The sequence below is a fragment of the Pristis pectinata genome, chromosome 24 (assembly GCF_009764475.1).
Source record: "Pristis pectinata isolate sPriPec2 chromosome 24, sPriPec2.1.pri, whole genome shotgun sequence".
Lineage (NCBI taxonomy): Eukaryota > Metazoa > Chordata > Chondrichthyes > Rhinopristiformes > Pristidae > Pristis > Pristis pectinata.
Genome location: NC_067428.1, coordinates 15657219 through 15676051, shown reverse-complemented (window position 1 = coordinate 15676051; position 18833 = coordinate 15657219). Strand labels below are relative to the sequence as shown.

The following is an 18833-nucleotide window of genomic DNA, read 5'->3' as shown; positions in this document are numbered from 1 at the left end:
GTCTGTGAAGGAGTGGAGGTTGGAGGAGACTATGTGACAGGGTGAGTCAAGGGTGTCAATGGGGAAAAGGGTTAGAAGGGGACAGATGAGAAGTCCGCAAGTTGACTGTTGAATAAAGCAATTTCCCATGTTGACCTCAAAAATATATGTAACTTAAAAACGTTCTTACTTGTTTCTTTGTTGTTGCAGCTCAGAGAAACTGGGATTCTGGATGCATCTATTTTCATGAAATCATTTTGTTTGAATCTGCCAACTCTTGTCCCTCCCCTTCCTTCCCCTTCCTTCCCCTTCCCTCCCCTTCCCTCCCCTTCCCTCCCCTTCCCTCCCCTTCCCTTCCTTCCCCTTCCCTCCCCTTCCCTCCCCTTCCCTCCCCTTCCCTCCCCTTCCCTCCCCTTCCCTCCCCTTCCTTCCCCTTCCCTCCCCTTCCTTCCCCTTCCCTCCCCTTCCCTCCCCTTCCTTCCCCTTCCCTCCCCTTCCCTCCCCTTCCCTCCCCTTCCCTCCCCTTCCTTCCCCTTCCCTCCCCTTCCCTCCCCTTCCTTCCCCTTCCCTCCCCTTCCAGTCCCTTCCCTCCCCTTCCAGTCCCTTCCCTCCCCTTCCCTCCCCTTCCTTCCCCTTCCTTCCCCTTCCCTCCCCTTCCCTCCCCTTCCCTCCCCTTCCCTCCCCTTCCCTCCCCTTCCCTCCCCTTCCCTCCCCTTCCTTCCCCTTCCCTCCCCTTCCCTCCCCTTCCCTCCCCTTCCCTCCCCTTCCCTCCCCTTCCTTCCCCTTCCCTCCCCTTCCTTCCCCTTCCCTCCCCTTCCCTCCCCTTCCTTCCCCTTCCCTCCCCTTCCAGTCCCTTCCCTCCCCTTCCAGTCCCTTCCCTCCCTTCCCTCCCCTTCCTTCCCCTTCCTTCCCCTTCCCTCCCCTTCCCTCCCCTTCCCTCCCCTTCCCTCCCCTTCCCTCCCCTTCCCTCCCCTTCCCTCCCCTTCCCTCCCCTTCCTTCCCCTTCCCTCCCCTTCCCTCCCCTTCCCTCCCCTTCCTTCCCCTTCCTTCCCCTTCCTTCCCCTTCCCTCCCCTTCCCTCCCCTTCCTTCCCCTTCCCTCCCCTTCCAGTCCCTTCCCTTCCCTTCCAGTCCCTTCCCTCCCCTTCCAGTCCCTTCCCTCCCCTTCCAGTCCCTTCCCTTCCAGTCCCTTCCCTTCCCTTCCAGTCCCTTCCCTCCTCTTCCAGTCCCTTCCCTTCCCTTCCAGTTCCTTCCCTCCCCTTCCAGTCCCTTCCCTTCCCTTCCAGTCCCTTCCCTCCCAGTCCCTTCCCTCCCCTTCCAGTCCCTTCCCTCCCCTTCCAGTTCCTTCCCTCCCCTTCCAGTCCCTTCCCTTCCCTTCCAGTCCCTTCCCTCCCCTTCCAGTCCCTTCCCTCCCCTTCCAGTCCCTTCCCTTCCCTTCCAGTCCCTTCCCTCCCCTTCCAGTCCCTTCCCTTCCCTTCCAGTTCCTTCCCTCCCCTTCCAGTCCCTTCCCTCCCCTTCCAGTCCCTTCCCTCCCCTTCCAGTCCCTTCCCTTCCCTTCCAGTCCCTTCCCTCCCCTTCCAGTCCCTTCCCTTCCCTTCCAGTCCCTTCCCTCCCCTTCCAGTCCCTTCCCTCCCCTTCCATTTCTCGCTCCCCACTCCACCCCTCCATTCCGCTCCCCCTGCATTATCCCTCCTTTAATTCACTCCTTCTCCCCGCTCTTTCCTTTCTCCTCACCTTCTTCTGCTCTCCCTCCCCCCTTCGCTCCTCACTGCTTTCATGTATTGCTGGAAACGGTCACATTTATAAACCTGTAAGATGTCACTGAAATGTGTACGAGTGATGGAGGCAGAACAAGTCCAGGGAACAAAAGGTCAAATGGATGAAAGTCGGCATGGAATGATAATTGATCTCTATTCAAAGATGTGACAAATAGATCTACAAAATGTAAATATTGTGAAGCATAGTCAGCATAGGCTCCAATAGAGATCATGCTTATGCTGCATGTTTGAATTCTTTGAAAACTAATTGGAAGGATGGCTAAGGGTAATGTAGTAGTTGTAATATATTTAGAGGTTTGAAAGCCTTTGATAGCAGATACTGATTAAGGTCAGATCTTGCAGAGTGAGGGGACAGAAGGCAGAGCGGGGAACAAGCTGGAGATGAAACAGGAAACAGGAAGTATGAGTTCATGGTTGCTAATCAGGGTGGCGATGAGATTTGTTTCCAGTGCAGGGACCACTGCAGGAACCCCACTGCCCTCCATTTATATAAACGGTTTGGACCTGCGAATCCATCTACAATTTTTAAACTTGTAGAAAATGCCAAATTGGGAGATGATGTTAATAAAGACAGGGGTAAGAACAAAGTACAAGAATGGGGAAATGAATTTCCATATGTTTAAGAGCGAGGTCCTGCCTTTTGATCATGCAAGTAAAGAAACATTCTCCTTGCTTAAAAATATTCGAAGAGCCACAAAGGAGGCTGGGGACTTTGTGCACAATGTCTGAAGGTGGTGACTTGGGTTAATTAAGCTATAAATAAAAACAAGGTCTTGTGATGGAGAGGTGGTGGGGTGTATTTCTACAGGGATAAAAATGAAAAGCAGAGAAGTTCTGTTAAACTTTATCAGTCCTTGTTTAGATCACACTTGGAGAACTATCCTCTGTATAGTCTCCAAACTGGACACAAAACACTGGAGTAGGTATGAAAGTGATTAACAAGGATGATGCCAACACTGAGAGGTGATAGTTATGAGAAAAGATTGAGCAGGCTGAGGTTCCTTCCTTGAGTTGAGAAGGTTGAGAGCTGGCCTGACCAGGGGCTTTAAGAGTATGAAAAGGTTTGATAGCAGAAGTCTATAGAAGACACTTCCATGTCTGATGGGTTTCATATAACCAGCAGCCATCATAATAAGACCTGTTGAGATCAGCAATTCAGGAGAAACCCCTTTCTGCAAACAGCAGTGCAACCTACTCTCACGTGGAGGGGTTGAGGCAAATAAGAGAGATGGGTTAAAGGGGAAGAGGCTGGGTGTGGGGCAGAAACACTAGCAGAATGTAGTGGGACAGAATGGCCTGGTTCTGTGCACGTTTGTGTGATCCCTTGGAATAGCAATGTGGCCTTGTTCCAGATCCCTCACATTTGACAGAGCCTGTTTCCCACAGCTCTGCCTCACCCACTCATAGTTTTCTAATGTGGACTGTGGGATTTGCAGCACATTATCTCCTGTGTATTCATTACACCCCTCCCAAAACCTACAACTTTGTGTGGCACTGCTACCTCACAGCACCAGCAGACTGGATTGAATCCTGACCTCCATTGTTGTCTGTGTGGAGTTTGCACGTTCTCCCTGTGACTGCATGGATTTCCCCTGGGTGCTCTGGTTTCCTCCCACATCCCAAAGGTGTATGGGTTGGTAAAGTAATGGACTACTGTGAAGTGCCCCTAGTGTGCAGGTAAGTGGTCGAATCTGATGTGAATGTGAGGGGAGTGTTTACAGGGAAAAATTAATTGGAGAATGGGATTGCTTTGTGAGCCAGTATATACACAGTGGGCTGAATGGCTTCCTATGTTATAAAACAAAGACAGTCTCATTCTAAGGCATCACTGGGGAGCTAGTGTTTTGTTCCAGATCTAACCCGTACTGTCCCGATTGGGAAATGTGTGACTGGGCGGTGCAGAGAAAGAAAATTTATAAATTGAGAAAGATAACGCCAGACTAAAGGCTTGGGGTAGCAGGGAGTTGTTCTGCAGGTTAGAATAACAAAGAATTGCAAAGGGTTTACTGATTTCAGACAGTTCAAATTTAGCCCTCAGGGTTTGTGCAATGAGCGGCAAATGGTTAAAACTGCAAGAGTGTGGAGGGTTAATGAGGAAATGCTGTAGGTGTTTCGGATTGGTGAATGCCGTGTCACTATGTTTCCGTGGAGACAGTGTGCGCAAAAACAGATGTTGTCAATGACGTCAATCCCCACCCTGTAAAGGCAGGCAGCAAATAGTCACGAAGCAAGAAGTCAGGGAGGGACAGAGAGAGAAAGAGAGAGAGAGTGAGAGAGAGAGAGAGAGAGAGAGAGATCAGTTTAGTTCAGCATTATAACCATGACATTCCCACCACATCTGCCAGCACAATCTGCCGGAACAGAATTGGCTTCTGTGCAACTTTTCTCTCTGTTGCCTCCCTTTCTGTCAGTTGTTGCTGATCCCAGACGGGCTGCTGTTCTGCCTCGTACCAGTTGACTTCTGACTTTCACTGGCAAGTCAAGGCAGTGATCATCTGGTTCGCTATTTGGCTGTGGAGATCATCATCTGTTCCTTCTCAGTGTTTGATTGTCAGGGAACGGTTCACCCTCTCCACTGCACTGAAACATCCCCTCCTGCCCCTGCACAATGTCAGAGAGTTGCACAACACAGGACTTGGCCCTTCGGCCCATCACCAACCTTCTTGCCCACCTACACTAATCCCATTTGCCTGCATTAGGACTATATCCTTCTCTCCCTTACCTATTTAAGTGTCTATTAAAATGCCTCTTAATTGTAGTAATTGTATCTGATTCCACACCTCCTCTGGCAGCACATTCCGGATATCAGCCACTCTCTGTGTGAAAAAAAACTTATCCCTAAGGTTCCCTTTAAGTTGACTACCACTCACCTTAAAACTATGCCCTCTTGTTTTTGGTAGCATTTGGCTCTGGTTGGGCAGGGGTTTGTCGTCACCGACTGATGAGAGGCCTTTACAAAGGGGATGGTCCCTTTAGAGGGTAGACACATCCCCAGATGGGCATGTCAAATGATTGGTCCCTCTGGATGACGGAAGGGGTGGAAATGAAGCCTATAATGGAGCAGAGGTCCCAGCTGGTGCAGAGAGTGGAGGGGGGATTAGGATGGGTAAAGAGAGAGCAGCAGAATAGAACTGCAGCTGACAGAAGGAAGTTCCGAAACACATAAGCAGTTAAGGAAACGGGATGGGGTGGGTGGATGTTAACCACAAGACATAAAGGAGATTTTCCAATGGAGGCAGAAGGTGTGGCTAAGGTTCTAAAGGAGGACTTTGCATCTACCTTCATCAACAAGGAGGCTGCTGCAAGGAAGGAGTGGGAGCAACATTGGATGGGATATAAATAAGCACAGTTGAGGTGCTTGGAAGGCTGGCAGCGCACAAAGTAGAAGTGTCACCCGGTCCGGATGAGATTCTTCCAAGGGTACTGAGAAGAGGGTGGAAATTATACTGGTTCCAATCATTTTTAGCACTTATATATGGGGAAGTGCCGTTGTTTAGGGAGGGCAGAGGGATAAACTCAGCAACAGGAGGGCTGTCAGCCCAGCATTGGTGTTGAGAAACTAAAAGGCATATTAATCCATGCCAAAATTTATTACCACTTGGAAATATAAGGGATTATAAATCAAAGTCAGCATGGACTGTTAAAGGCAAATTGCATTTGATTAACTTGACTGAGTTCTCGCTGAAGTAATTGAGAGGATTGATGTGGCAGTCTATTTGAAGCTGTGGGTATAGATTTTCAAAAGGTCTTTCACAAAGGCACTAGACATACAATAGACATTAGAAAGATAAAATTCATGGGATTAATGGTACAGCTGTTCCGTGTATACATGTCACTGAAGGCCAACAATGCAGGTGCAGTAAGCGATCAAGAGGCCAAATGGTGTGTTAGCTTTTAATAAGAGATGATTTAAGTACAAGCGTAAGGAAGTTTTGCAGTTGTAATCTCATGGCTGACGGATCCTCACTACCATTATGAAGTTTTAGGATTGCCAGGATCAGCACCAGGTGTACCTAAATGGAGGTACCAGCCCGGTGAAGCTGCAGCATAGGATTACATGAGTGGTAAACATCAAAAACAGTGTGTAATAAACAGAGCTAAGCAACCTCACCAATCACAATAAGAGCAAAGCTCTACAGTTCTACTACATCTGCTTCTGAACGGTGGTGGACAATTAAACAACCAATGGGAAAAGGCAGCTCCAAGAACATCCTTATCCTCAACAATGGGAGGGCTAAGCCCATAATTTGAAAAGACACAGCTAGGGCATTTGCTGCCATGTTCAGCTAGAGGTGTGGAGTGGATAATCCACCTTGTTTCCTCCTGAGATCCCCTCATTCACAGAAGCCAATCTCCACCCACTTCAATTTATTCACCTGATACCAAGAAACTGCTGAGAGCACTGGATATGGCAAAGGCTATGGGACCAGAAAACATCCAACTGTGGGACTGCAGACCCATGGTCCAGAACTGACCATACCTCTGGCCAAGCTGTGCAACCACAGTTACCACACTGGTATCCACCCAACAAAGTGGAAAATTGGGCAATTATGTCCTGTTCACAAAAAGCGGGACAAATCCAATCCAGCTAATTACTGCCTGATCTGTCAGAATCAAAATCAGAATCAGATTTATTATCACTGACATATGTCGTGGAATTAGATGTTTTGCGACAGCAGTACAGTGCAAGACATAAAGACATAAGAATTACTATAAGTTACAAAAATAAATAAATAGTGCAAAAGAGGAATAACGAGGTAGTGTTCATGGACTGTTCAGAAATCTGATGGCAGAGGGGAAGAAGCTGTTCCTGAAACATTGAGTATGGGTTTTGAGGCTCCTGTACCTCCTCCCTGATGGTAGTAACATGAAGAGGGAATGTCCCAGGTGGTGAGGGTCCTTAATGGTGGATGCCACCTTCATGTGCCGCAGCCTCTTGAAGATGTCCTCAATGGTGGGGAGGGTTGTGTCCGTGATGGAGCTGGCCGAGTCTACAACCCTCTGCAGTCTCTTTCGATCCTGCACGTTGGAGCCTCCATACCAGGCAATGATACAACCAGTCAGAATGCTCTCCACCGTACATCTGTAAAAATTTGCTAGAGTCTTTGGTGACATACCAAATGTCTTCTCTCAATCATCAACACAGTGACGGATGTGTAGTCAATAATACGATTAAATGGCATTTACTCATGGATGGCATTTACTCAGGGATGGATGGAGTTCAGAATGACTGTGGTCAGGTCAGGTTGGCATTGGCCTGCGATTGAGTCGGACTGGTTTCAGATCGACTGTGATGGGGGTCCAGTTTGGACCCAGCCTCGGTTGGGGTCAGTTTGGACTTGACCTTGGCCCAGTGCCAATTTGTCACAGTTGGTCCAGTTGAGGCCAGGTTATCTCCAAAAGCACACACCACAGAAACATGAAATTATGGGCTATGATATTCTAGAGTGGCATTCAAACCTTCAAACTCTGACTCAGAGGTGGTCTATAACCACGGCAAAAGGAGTTAAAACTTGTGATCCCTGAATTTCGACTCCATTCTGTAGGAGGAATTATATATATTTTCATTGTCAGGGTTAAGGAAGGAGGGAAGTAGGAGCAGGGTTTTATAAATCCCTGAAGGAGCACTGATTGAACGAAAAATCACTCCCATCGGTTGGAATGTGTCCACCAGGTGAAATTAAAGCAAGACAAATCCCAGCTTCTTCAGAGATTGATGACTATGGTTGCTGTTTATTTTTTAGTTTGTCACCCAGAGGGGGAGAGAGAGAGGGAGAGACACTGATGTATTTTGGTGAATTCAACATGGAACTCTCCCCTGAGAAAGCTGTGAATGCTGGAGGCTATAACCAAATGAAAATGTTCAGAACTGAGATTGATCAATTTTTTTTTGCTGTTTGAGGGTTTGAAGAAACACAGAATTCAGAGAAATTCCTCCCCAACTTCTTCAATTCTGCCATTTGATGAGATCATGTTAATTTGTGACCTAACTTCAGATGCCTTAATTCCTTTAGTTAACAGAAATCCATCAATCTCAGATTTTAAATAACATTGGTTAACAAATGGTTAACAGATGAATGGAGCTAAAATTCAGACGAGTGGCAATAGCACTGAATGGCAGAACAGGCTCAAGTGCCTCCTCCTGTGGCAAGTGTCAGGAGCAAGAACATTTAATTGCAGTGGAGATAATAAAATGTCTTCATCATGCACAGTGCAGAGACACTGGGAGTGGGGTGATTCAATCATGTTAAGATCATGAAGATTTTACATTGGGGTCAGGAGATTCAGGTGAGTTGGTTGGTGGAAAACTCCTTGGGGCCCTTTGTTTTCCTCACCCAGCAGATTTTAGTCTGGTCACCGAATTTCCATTCCATTTAGTATGAACGGGCCAGAGAAATGCTTGGATTTAGAGAGACAAATGAGAAAGGGTTAATGAGAGTGGAGGAGGTTTGTGTTGAGTGTAAATATCAGTTGGTTCAAAGGCCCATCTCTGAGCTTCAGGGTTTTTGGTTCTACAGAACAGTCCTTCTTTGAGCACACAGGTTTTCTTAAGGAGACCTCTATGAATCATGGAATTGTACAACAGAGAAGGAGGCATTCCTGCTGGCTTTTTGAAAGAGTCTCCAATTTGTCACAGTCCCTGTGCTTTCTTTGTACAGATTTTTCTCCTTCGAGCCTTTATCTGGTGGTACTTGAACAGTTCTGTAGAATATATATCCCTGCCATTTCAGGCAATGCATCCCAGATTGCAACAACTTGCTGCATGGAAAAATAAATTCTCCTCCTCTCCCTACTGGTTCCTTTGCTGATCTCCTACAATCTGTGTCCTCTGGTCACTGACCTACTGCCATTGGAAACAATTTCTCCTTATCTGCTCTAACAGAACTTTTCATAGTCTTGAACCGTCAAATAAGTTTCCTCCTCTAACCTTCTCTACTCCCAGCTCTAGTCTGTCCAAGTCACTGAAGCCCCTCTGCCCTGGGACCATGTTCGTAAATCCTTTCCACATCCTCTTCAACGCCATGGCAACCATCCTTAAGGGTGTGCCCTGGAATCGGACCCAGATACCAAGCCATCGGAAATGGTGAATGTATTTGACAGGGTCGGTACTGAGAATCGTGTTTTCTCTGCTCACTTGGAGGTCTCATGACTGAGGTCACTGGCCTTTTGTTGGGTAAGGGTATCAATGTGAGTCAATGGAATTGACATAGATAAGCCTTGAACAAATGACTGGCAGAGCAAGCCTGAGGGGAAAAGAGGCCTCTTCCTATATCTGGAGAAAGTCAAGCTGAATTTTTTTCCTCTGTGTTGTGATAAGATAAGATATCTTTATTAGTCACATGTACATTGAAACACACAGTGAAATGCATCTTTTTGCTCAGTTTTTCTCTGGGGACAGCCCGCAAGCGTCGCCGCGCTTCCAGCGCCAACATAGCATGCCCACAACTTCCTAACCTGTATGTCTTTGGAATGTGGGAGGAAACCGGAGCACCCGGAAGAAACCCATGCAGACTCAGGGAGAACGTACAAACTCCTTACAGACAGTGGCCGGATTTGAACCCAGGTCGCTGGTGCTGTAAAGCATTACGCTAACTGCTACACTACCATGTGTTAGTAAAGTGACCTGATGCTTGCTTGGGCATTAGTTGGGGTGAAAGGGCTGGTACTCCACACTTACTCTGACAGCCACAACGCTCATTCCAAATGGATTGGTAAACCCGACAAGTCCTCCGCTCTGCTCTGACCTCACACCCATGTCCTCCTCTGCAGTTTCGATGTGGAGAATGGACTCACAGCGGCACGCAGCCCTCTCGACCCTCAGGCGAGTCCCAGCTCGGGGCTGGTGCTGCAGGCGAACTTTGCACATGGCCAGCGACGGGAGTCCTTCCTGTACCGTTCCGACAGTGATTATGATATCTCCCCAAAGAATGTGTCCCGGAACTCCTCAATCACCAGCGAAATGTAAGTGATATTACTTTTGTTTTCTCTGTGGTAACTTTGATTAGATCGCTGCTCTAAATCAGAAGCTGAAGAGAAATTTGCCTGACTAATGATGTCAAGCCTGAGGCCTGCTTTTGAGGGCCTAAGTGAGAGGCTGTTCCAGGCCTTGCTTTGGAGACCTGACCAAAGAAGGCTTTCTTCAGAGGCCTTGGGACTGGAATGATGAGCAGAAATGGCATCCTGGCAGCCATCCATATGGACCACCAACATCTAGAGCGTGTTGCCCACTCTGCTTTGACATATTCCTGGCTATTTCATCACATGACCTCCTGCCTTCTATCATCCTGCCCCACACTTCCACTGGTCATCTTTGTGATACCCTCCATTTCCTGATTGGGTGACTCTTGTCTCAGTCAAATAGCATTTTCTTCTTCATCACAAATATTTTTATAAACAAGTCTGAGAAAATTTTAAAATAATACTTTTCTTTAAGCCCACTGATAACTTTTCACCTGGGCATTTGCTTGCAGGCCCAAATTCCTGGAAATTAATCTTTAAATCCTGGAGACTCCAGATGTCTTAGAATATTGGTAACTATTTGATCCAATTGGCTTGGAGGGCAGTTGTAATTGTGAATAGACTTGGGATGGGTGGAGGAGTTGGTTTTTGAAGGTCATCTGTCAACAGGAACTGACAAGACGGGGTAGGGGAATGAAACTAAATTGACTGTCTCCAATGGCTTTCATCTTCCCCTCCAACAACCCGGTACCAGGAGTAACTACTTCAAGGCTCACCCAAGACAAGCCTTGGCTTCACGATGCTCAGAGCCTGTCCTTGCCCTGACACTGGGAAAGTAAGTTAGATTTTCACCTGTCCACCTTACCACAGTCTACTAACCATGAGGCAACACTGTCCTGAGTATTGGTGTGTGAGACTTGGGATGAGGGAGGGGAATGGTAGTGAGTGTGGGATAGCCTAGGGTTTTCATACCTCCCCACATTTCGGGGCTTTTTATTTTTATTAACCACTACGAATTGCTGTCTTGGATTAATGCTGCTTGAGGTTAAATGTGACAACCTCAGCTAATCCTACCAGCAAGACTTTGGACATTTTGTGCTTCAAAATCAATACCTGCAATTCCATGTTGGTTAACTCTATGTTAGAGTAAGGATTATCCTTGTAATATGCACGGCACCTAATAGACTCTATGTTAGAAACACTATGCTCCATGTTAGGAACATACTCTATGTTGGACAGGCACCATGTCAGACAACTGACCAATGACATGTTCAGCAAACATCAGTGACCATCCTGGCAGCATTCAGAGGCAGTGCGCATGCACCTACTGAAATTCTCCCCACTCTGCGTTAAGGAGACGTGGGAAAGTCTGCATCAGATGGGTTCCCCCTTGATGTTGTATTCACCACACCTCGGTGTTCCAGCAATCAGATTGTGGCCCAGATCCCCCTCTATGAAGGTCTTAACAAAGCTAACACTGGTGGTGAAATTGACCTTAGATAAGAAAGGGTGCTGGCAAATCAGCAGCCAGCTTTAAACCATGCACAGTTTTCACTTCCACTGACTTTGATTCAGATGGATGAGACTTGACCCCTTTGTTCCAAGGGAATAGGTGATTTAAACTCCCCTCAACTCTACACACCAAGCAGGCCAGATGGTGCTCACTTGAGTTAGTCCAGCATCGCTCCTGATACAGGTCTCCTTCTGTCCATCCACTTTAACCACAGAAACCTTCACTCCCTCCCCCACCATCACTCCCACCCACAGCACCCTCCCCAACCTCACTCTCACCCACACTCAGTCTTGCTCACATCCTCTCTTTCCTTACATATGTCCTCACCCCTCTGCTCCTCCTGAACTATGTTCATTTACAAACTGAACAAGGAAAGAAATACTGCTAGAAAAATTCGGTCTTGCTGGATTTACCCAGCACTTGACACTGTGGCAGTTCACAGAGTTTTTACTCGATTTACTTTGTGCGCCCTCATATTTAGACCAATCTGCATTGCAGGGAAGGGTTGACTTCCTCAGCTGACATAGTTGAGTGGCTCTGTGATATACAATGTCAGCTCTCGCAGGAGAAGGAAAAGATCATCTCCTGAGGGTTCAGGGGCTGCTTGCATTGTCATATTGAGCCATAGAAGCCTAGGTGGTGGCAGGAATGGCTCAGAAAAAAACTATTTGAATAGCACTGGGCTTGAGAATGAATCAAAAAGGCAGCCCTGTGGAACTGCATTCTCCCTCACACACATACAACTGTGCTTACCCGCCTTGGAACTGCATCAGCACCCCTTCCCACAGCCTGCAGAGTAGATCCACTCCCCAACCCTCCCCCCCCCCCACTTTTATTGTGGAAGTGTTATGCCTTCCCCTATGCACATTCCCCCTGGCTGTTGAAATACACTGGACGTTAGTTGGAATCCTTTGGAGATGAAGATTTTTTAAAAAATGAAGACTTTTTAAAGTATAGTTTTGCATATCAGAGCATTTAATGAAGAGATTCCCTTTTCCCAGTTAAAATCCACCTTGGAGCAGGTGCTGGTCCCTGCACATCAAACCCATTGATCTCACAAGTGAGCTTGTGGACTTGGGACTCATCAGTCTGAACAGTGGTGACTGTCCCATCCACACAATCATCACGCTGCCTCAACCGTTCACACACTTAACTGCAGAATTCCTAAAAAAAACACCATCTGTTTGTCCTATTCTGTTTGTTTTCATTCTTAAAGAAATTATTCATTTTTTAAAATTTACTTAAACTTTACCTTTAGTTTTATAAAGTTCTGTGCTGTAAAGAGGGAGTAAACAAATGGATGCCTCTCCATTGCTTTCCACAACCTCAGAACACCCCAGACACTTCCCAGGCAGTGAAGTACTTCCCAAGTGTAGGCAAGGTTGTAGTGTGAGAAACACTCATGCCAAGTGTACTCTGTAATGGTAACAGTACGTTTTACTATTCGGTCCTGTTGTGGGACCAAACTTTGGAAGTGCTGTGCAACCAGCTGCTGTTTCTGGCAAAGCCTGTGCTTATATAATAACACCAATTATGTAGTAAACATATTTCACAGGTGTGCTAGCAAACAAAATTTCACTCTGAGCTACAAAGGGCCAAAATTTAGTCAGGGATATAGGTTTTAAGATGTGTCCTAAAAAAGAGAGGAATTGGCAGGGCGGTTGGGGAAAAGAATTCCAGAACTTGAGGCCCAGGCCACCAATGGAAGAGTGATTAAATTTGGGGATTGGGCAAATGGAAGAACGTGTCTGAGGAACTCTGCCTTCCAACTGAGTCTGGTACTGGATCTACTCGACTGCTCACCATGAGGAAGGGGGCTCTGGTTTGATTCATGAAACAATGGGAGAGAAGATAATACAGTTCTAGAGGTGGCACTTGTGCCAACACTGATTTGGCATTTCAAAAACCTATCGATCGAAAGGAGAGTAGAATAGGAAAGAGGAGGAGCTGTAGATTTTCCTAGGAAAAGTTGAAATAGAGAAGGAGCTATTCTGTTCATGGAGGTGAATTGGGGACATTCTGCCAAGCAAATGGACAATCTCTTTGGTTGAAGATGAACCAACAGTAGACTGCTACCAAAAGGTGGGTACTGGAAGGTGAGACTTCATGTGATATATGTGACGATGTGCACGTCTTAGTTAGCAGTACTGCAATGGTTAATTAACTAGACAGGTAATCCAGGAACCCTGGTTTACAGTCGAGAGATGTGAGTTCAGATCCCACCCCAGCAGGGTGTGATATTTGAATATGACTAATTAAATCAATCAGTTAGATTTTTTTTAAAGTCTAATTTGCATACTGGTGATGTAAAAAAACCCTCGGGGAGGAAAACTGCCCATCCTTAATGTATTCTGATCTGTATGTGACTCCATACCCACTGCAGTGTGGTTCGACCTCAGCTGCTGTTTAACCAGCCCATCAAGCCTTTCAGTAGTCTCATAACTGCCACGCTGAAACAGAGTAAGGAGAAAACCAGATCTAGACAACAATTTCAGACACAGCAGAGTTGTTCACAGCCAAGTTGTCCTTGCAACATCTTCCTAAAAACATATGATGAGTGGTGCCCAACATTGTCATAGTCACAGAATCATGCTTCACCATCATTGTCCACAGTTACAATGCTCAGGTATATTCTGTCCCAGCGGCAGGATAGATTCACCGGATGGATAGTACAGTGGTATACAGGCAGGAAGAAAGTAACCCTGGGAGTCCTCGACGTTGATGCCAAACTCCTTTACATTGACTCCAGAGTCCATGAAGTCTTTTGGCATCAGGTCAAATGCTGGCAAGGAAACTTCCTCCTGATTATGATCTACTGTCCTCCCTCAGCTGATGAACCAGTGCTCCTTCCATGGAAGAAGCACTGAGGGTAATGAGGGTACTAAATCCTCTCTGAGTGGGGGATCTCAATTTCCATCACCAAGACTCTCTCATAGAATTAACACTGACCAAGTCCTGAAGGACATGGCTGCCAGACTGGGTCTGTGACAGGTAGGGAATAAATCAACACAAGGGATTAATTTATTGTAACCTATTTGACTTTGCCCTCACCAGTCTATCTGTTGCAGAGGTATCTCTCCATGAGAGTATTAGTTGGACTGACCTCTTCCCAGTCTTGTGGAGATAAAGTCCTATCTTAACACTGAAGACACCTTCCATTGTGCTGTGTGACACTGCACTTGTGCGAAATGGAATAGTCCCAGAATAGTTCTGTCAACTCAAAACTGGTCATTCTTGAGGTACTGTGAACCACCAGCATGAGTAGAATGTGAACCTCCCATCTATAATGCATATTCTTAACTCTACCATTGGTATCAAGCTGGGGGTTCAACCCTGGTTCAACGAGCAGTGCAGAAGGTCATTTGGGAGCAGCACCAGGCATACCTAAAAATAAGGTTCAAACCCAGTGAAGCTGTAGCTAGGAACAGTGTCTGCGAAACAGCAACACCAACATGTGATAACAAACAGATCCTACAACCAATAGATCAAATCAAAGCTCTACTATCTTGTTGTAAGTAGTTAATTACTTGTTCCAAAACCAATAGGAGCAAGCTTTAAGAGCATCCCCATTCTCAATATTGGTAGAGCACAGCATGTGAATGCTAAACACAAGACTGAAGTATTTGCAAACATACTCAGACACAAGCGTCAAGTGGATAAGCAGACTTGGCTTCCTTTTGAGATCCCTCCCGTCAAAATAGTCAGTCTCCAACTATTTCTCTTCACCCTGTATGATATCAAGAAACAGCTGAGAACACTTGATACAGCAAAGACATCCCAGCTGAAGACTTGCACTCCACAACTTGCTGTACCTCCAACTAAGCTGTTCCAGGACAGTTACTGGCATCCAGTCATTGTTGATCAAGGCTGCCCAGATATGCCCAATCCACAAAAAGCAACTCAAATCCAATCTGGCTAATTAATATACAGTTTATCTCCTCTCGATCATCAGCGGAGTGATGGGAGGTGTTATCAACAGTGCGATCAAACAGCACTTATTCATTGATAAACTGCTCACTGATGCCCAGTTTAGGTTTTGTTGAGATCAGACACCTCCAACCCACTTCACCAAGCAAGCTGAATTCCAAAGGTGGGGTGAGATTCAATTCATTTGACTTCATGGCAACATTTGCCTGGGTGTGGCATCAAGAGAAGCCCCGTTCAAACTGAACTCAATAGACGTCAAGGGGAGAACCCTCTAACTGGGGTTGGAGTCATACCTCACACAAAGAAAGGTGGTTGTGTTTGTTGGAGATCAGTCATCCCAGCCTCGTCACTGCAGAAGCTCGGAGTAGTGTCCCAGGCCTAAATGTCATCAGCTGTTTTGTTAACAACCTTAATTCTATCATAAAGTCCGAAGGTGACTGATGATTGCACAAAAATTTAATCTTATTCGCAACCCCTCAACAAATGAAGCTGGCTATGTCTTCATGGAGCAAGACCTGGGTAACATTTAAACAAGGGCTGTTAACCAGCAAGAAACATTCACATCACAAAAGTTAATGGCTATCTTCAATAAAAGAGAATATAGTGGGCTATCCTTGACATTCAATAGCATTGCCATTGCCAAGTCCCCCACCATCCACATTCTAGATGTCACCAATGACCAGAAACTCAATTGGATGAACCACATAAATGCTTTGGCTACAATAGCAGGCCAGAGGCTGGATATGCTGCAGCAACTAACTCACCTACTGACACTAAGGCCTTTCTATGTACGGTGTGTCAGGCAGGAGCTTCAGAAACTCAATGCCATATAGAACAAAGCAGCTACTTTGGTATGCATCACATCTACCAGCCTATTCATTTCCTACACCACTGTTGCAGAGTAGCTTTGATGTATACCGTCTACAATATATATGTTACTGGTCTAGGCTGACCTGACAGCACCTTCTAGACCTGCAACTGCTGCCACTAAGAAGCACAAGGGCAGTAGATGCAGGACAGCACCACCACCTGCAGGTTCCTCTCCAAGTTGCACCCCATCCTGTGCTATAAATATATCACCCTTCCTTCATCATTGCTGGGTCTAAATCCTTACTCAAAAGCATTTTGGAAGCACATTCACCAGAAGAACTGAAGTAGTTCGAGAAGGCAGCTCACCACCACCTTCTCAAGACCATTTAGAGATGGACAACAAATGCTGGCCTTGCCCGTGATGCCCACATCAAGAAACAAATGCTATTTTTGAGCCCACGGAAAGATTTGAAAACAAGGATTTTGAATTTTGAAATCTAAGTATTGCTGGATCAGTAACCAGCGTAGGTCAATGAGCTCAAGGGTAATAGACGAACAGATTCGACACGTGTTGGGACCCGGAAACAAGAGCTTTGGCTGAACGCAAGTTTTACATAGAGTAGGACAGAGAGGTCAGCCAGAAGTGTGTTGGAATAGTCAAATCCAGCAGTAAGAAGAGATAGCAGGGATGAGGTTTCAGCAACAGATGAGCAGAGGCTGCATCAATGTACAGGGGTGGAAGTAGTAGTTGCAATGATAGCATGGTGGTTTGAGGCACATCTTGGAGTCAAACATGACACCAAGGTCTTACAAAGAATCTGGTTCACTCTGAGCAGCAGCGATGAGTGAGTCACTAATTTCTGTGCAGTGATAGACTACAGGCAACATTTCCCCATATCAGAGGTAGATAAAACTAGAGGATATAGATTTAGGGTAAGGAGACATTTCCCCATATCAGAGGTAGATAAAACTAGAGGATATAGATTTAGGGTAAGGAGTAAGAGATCTTTGGGGGATCTAAGGGGGGCTTTTGTCACCCAGTGGTGAGTACCTGGAATACACTGACTGACAGAGTGATGGAAGCAGAGTGGCTGACAGCATTTAAGTGTCTAGATGAGCACTTGAACCGCCTACACATCGAAGACTGAAGATGGGATTGATATGGATGGATGCCGACTGATCAGCATGGACACAGTGGGCCAAATGGCCTGTTCCCATGCTGTATGACTCTATGACCCTCTGCAGAAAACTCCTCCTAAAAATATCAAAAGCTCTTTAATGTCTTCCTCTCCCTATCCTCTGCTGCATTTCTAGTTCATATATCCTTCAGTTCTCTCAGCCGGTAATAGGGTGAGAGGGCAGCTTGCTGATATGTAGCCTGACCTGATTGTGGTTTCAGTAATGGTCCATTATGTAGTAAAAGGTCAGTGGAAGAGGAATCAAAATTCTGATGCTGACTGTAGATTTTCAGAACTTGCTTCCTGCTGCTGCTAAACGTGTTTTACAGCAAATTAAATACATCCTCTAATGTAGGGAATCCAATGGCCAGTTTGTGCACAGGAAGCTCCCAACAATAGCAATGTGTTATCTGCTAGCCTTGTTTAACAATTCTCCTGTGAAGTGCTTGAAGATGTTTTTGTCACACTAAGTGTACAATATAAAGGCAAGTTGTTGACAGTGACCAGATCATCTGCCTTCATAATGTTGGTTGAAGGTAAATTCATTCAACTCAGTGGGCAATCTCCCTTAAAAAAACTGCGAGGTATAAAATATTCACCTGAGAAAAACAACAGGGTCTTGGCTTCGTGTCTCATCTAAAAGACAGCACCTCTGACAGTGCAATACCCCCTCTGTGCGTTATTGGGACTGTCAGTGTAGGTTTTCTGCTCCAGCCTCTGGTGAGATCGGAACCTTTCAGTTAGGAGGCAAGAGTACTGTCCACCGATCTTCAGCTAATTGAGGGGGGGTATTGATCTGTTGGACCAGAAGATTTATGTGGAGTCTTGAATTCAACCCAACGATGCAATAACTATTGCTCAAGTCCTGCAGAGTGGGTAGGAAGCAACCTGGTAGTTTATTTGGCCACTGTAAATTCCCCTAGTGTGAGTGGTAAAACTAATGGGAATGTGGGAGAATAGTTTACAGGGAAAATTAGTGGGTGAATGTGATTGGGTTGCAAGCCAGCATAGACTCGGTGAACTGAGTGACCTCCTTCAATGTCATAAAGAAATATGGAAGTACAATGAGGTGCTGATCCCAAGACAGTCCCCAACCCAAATAAAACTTTGAATTGCAGTGGGATTTGGTTTGTTGGGAGAACCTCAACATCTTCTGCTTTGCTGAAACTTAGTTAGCTTTGTTCATTGAGTATTTGGTTCATTGCAAGTTTGCAATGTGTTGAATATATGGAGGACCTCTGTTCTAACTCTTTAATTCTTTTTGTGCTCAGTCATACAGAAGACATGATTGTGACTCCATTTGCTCAGGTGAGTAGGACAACTGGGTCCCTGTTTGAATGAGAGAGAGGGAAATGTTTTCCAATTTTGTCTCCCACTCTCCACCTCACATTGCCCCAAGCACAGACATTTTCTCTTCAGGCTTGTGCAGTAGCCCAGCCACCTCCTGGAACATGTAAGAAAAACTCTTGTATTTCCACCCTGCCTTTCAGCACCTTGAGCTTCCCAAAGAGACTTACAGCCAATGAAGCCCCTTCTGAAATATGGTCACTTTGGCCATCAATTTGCACACAGTAATATCCTAGAAACAACAGTGTGAGGAAATGCGATAATCTGTTCTTATTATCCTGGCTCGAGAATAAATATTGAGCCAAAACACTGAGGATAACACCTCTGCTCTTCTTCAGAACGCT

The 18833-nt window shown here is 45.9% G+C and overlaps 1 protein-coding gene across 4 annotated transcripts in view; it reads left to right on the top strand.

The window, feature by feature from the left end:
• LOC127582419 (cAMP-specific 3',5'-cyclic phosphodiesterase 4C-like) overlaps nt 1–18833 on the top strand; it is a 199690-nt gene that overhangs the window by 141243 nt on the left and 39614 nt on the right. For 3 of the 4 annotated variants that reach the window (XM_052037639.1, XM_052037638.1, XM_052037641.1), the window contains 3 exons: nt 9526–9717; nt 10469–10549; nt 18414–18450. In XM_052037639.1, coding sequence (XP_051893599.1) covers nt 9526–9717; nt 10469–10549; nt 18414–18450 — 310 coding nt within the window. The remainder of the gene's footprint in view (nt 1–9525; nt 9718–10468; nt 10550–18413; nt 18451–18833) is intronic. The other variant, XM_052037640.1, reaches the window with a different exon arrangement.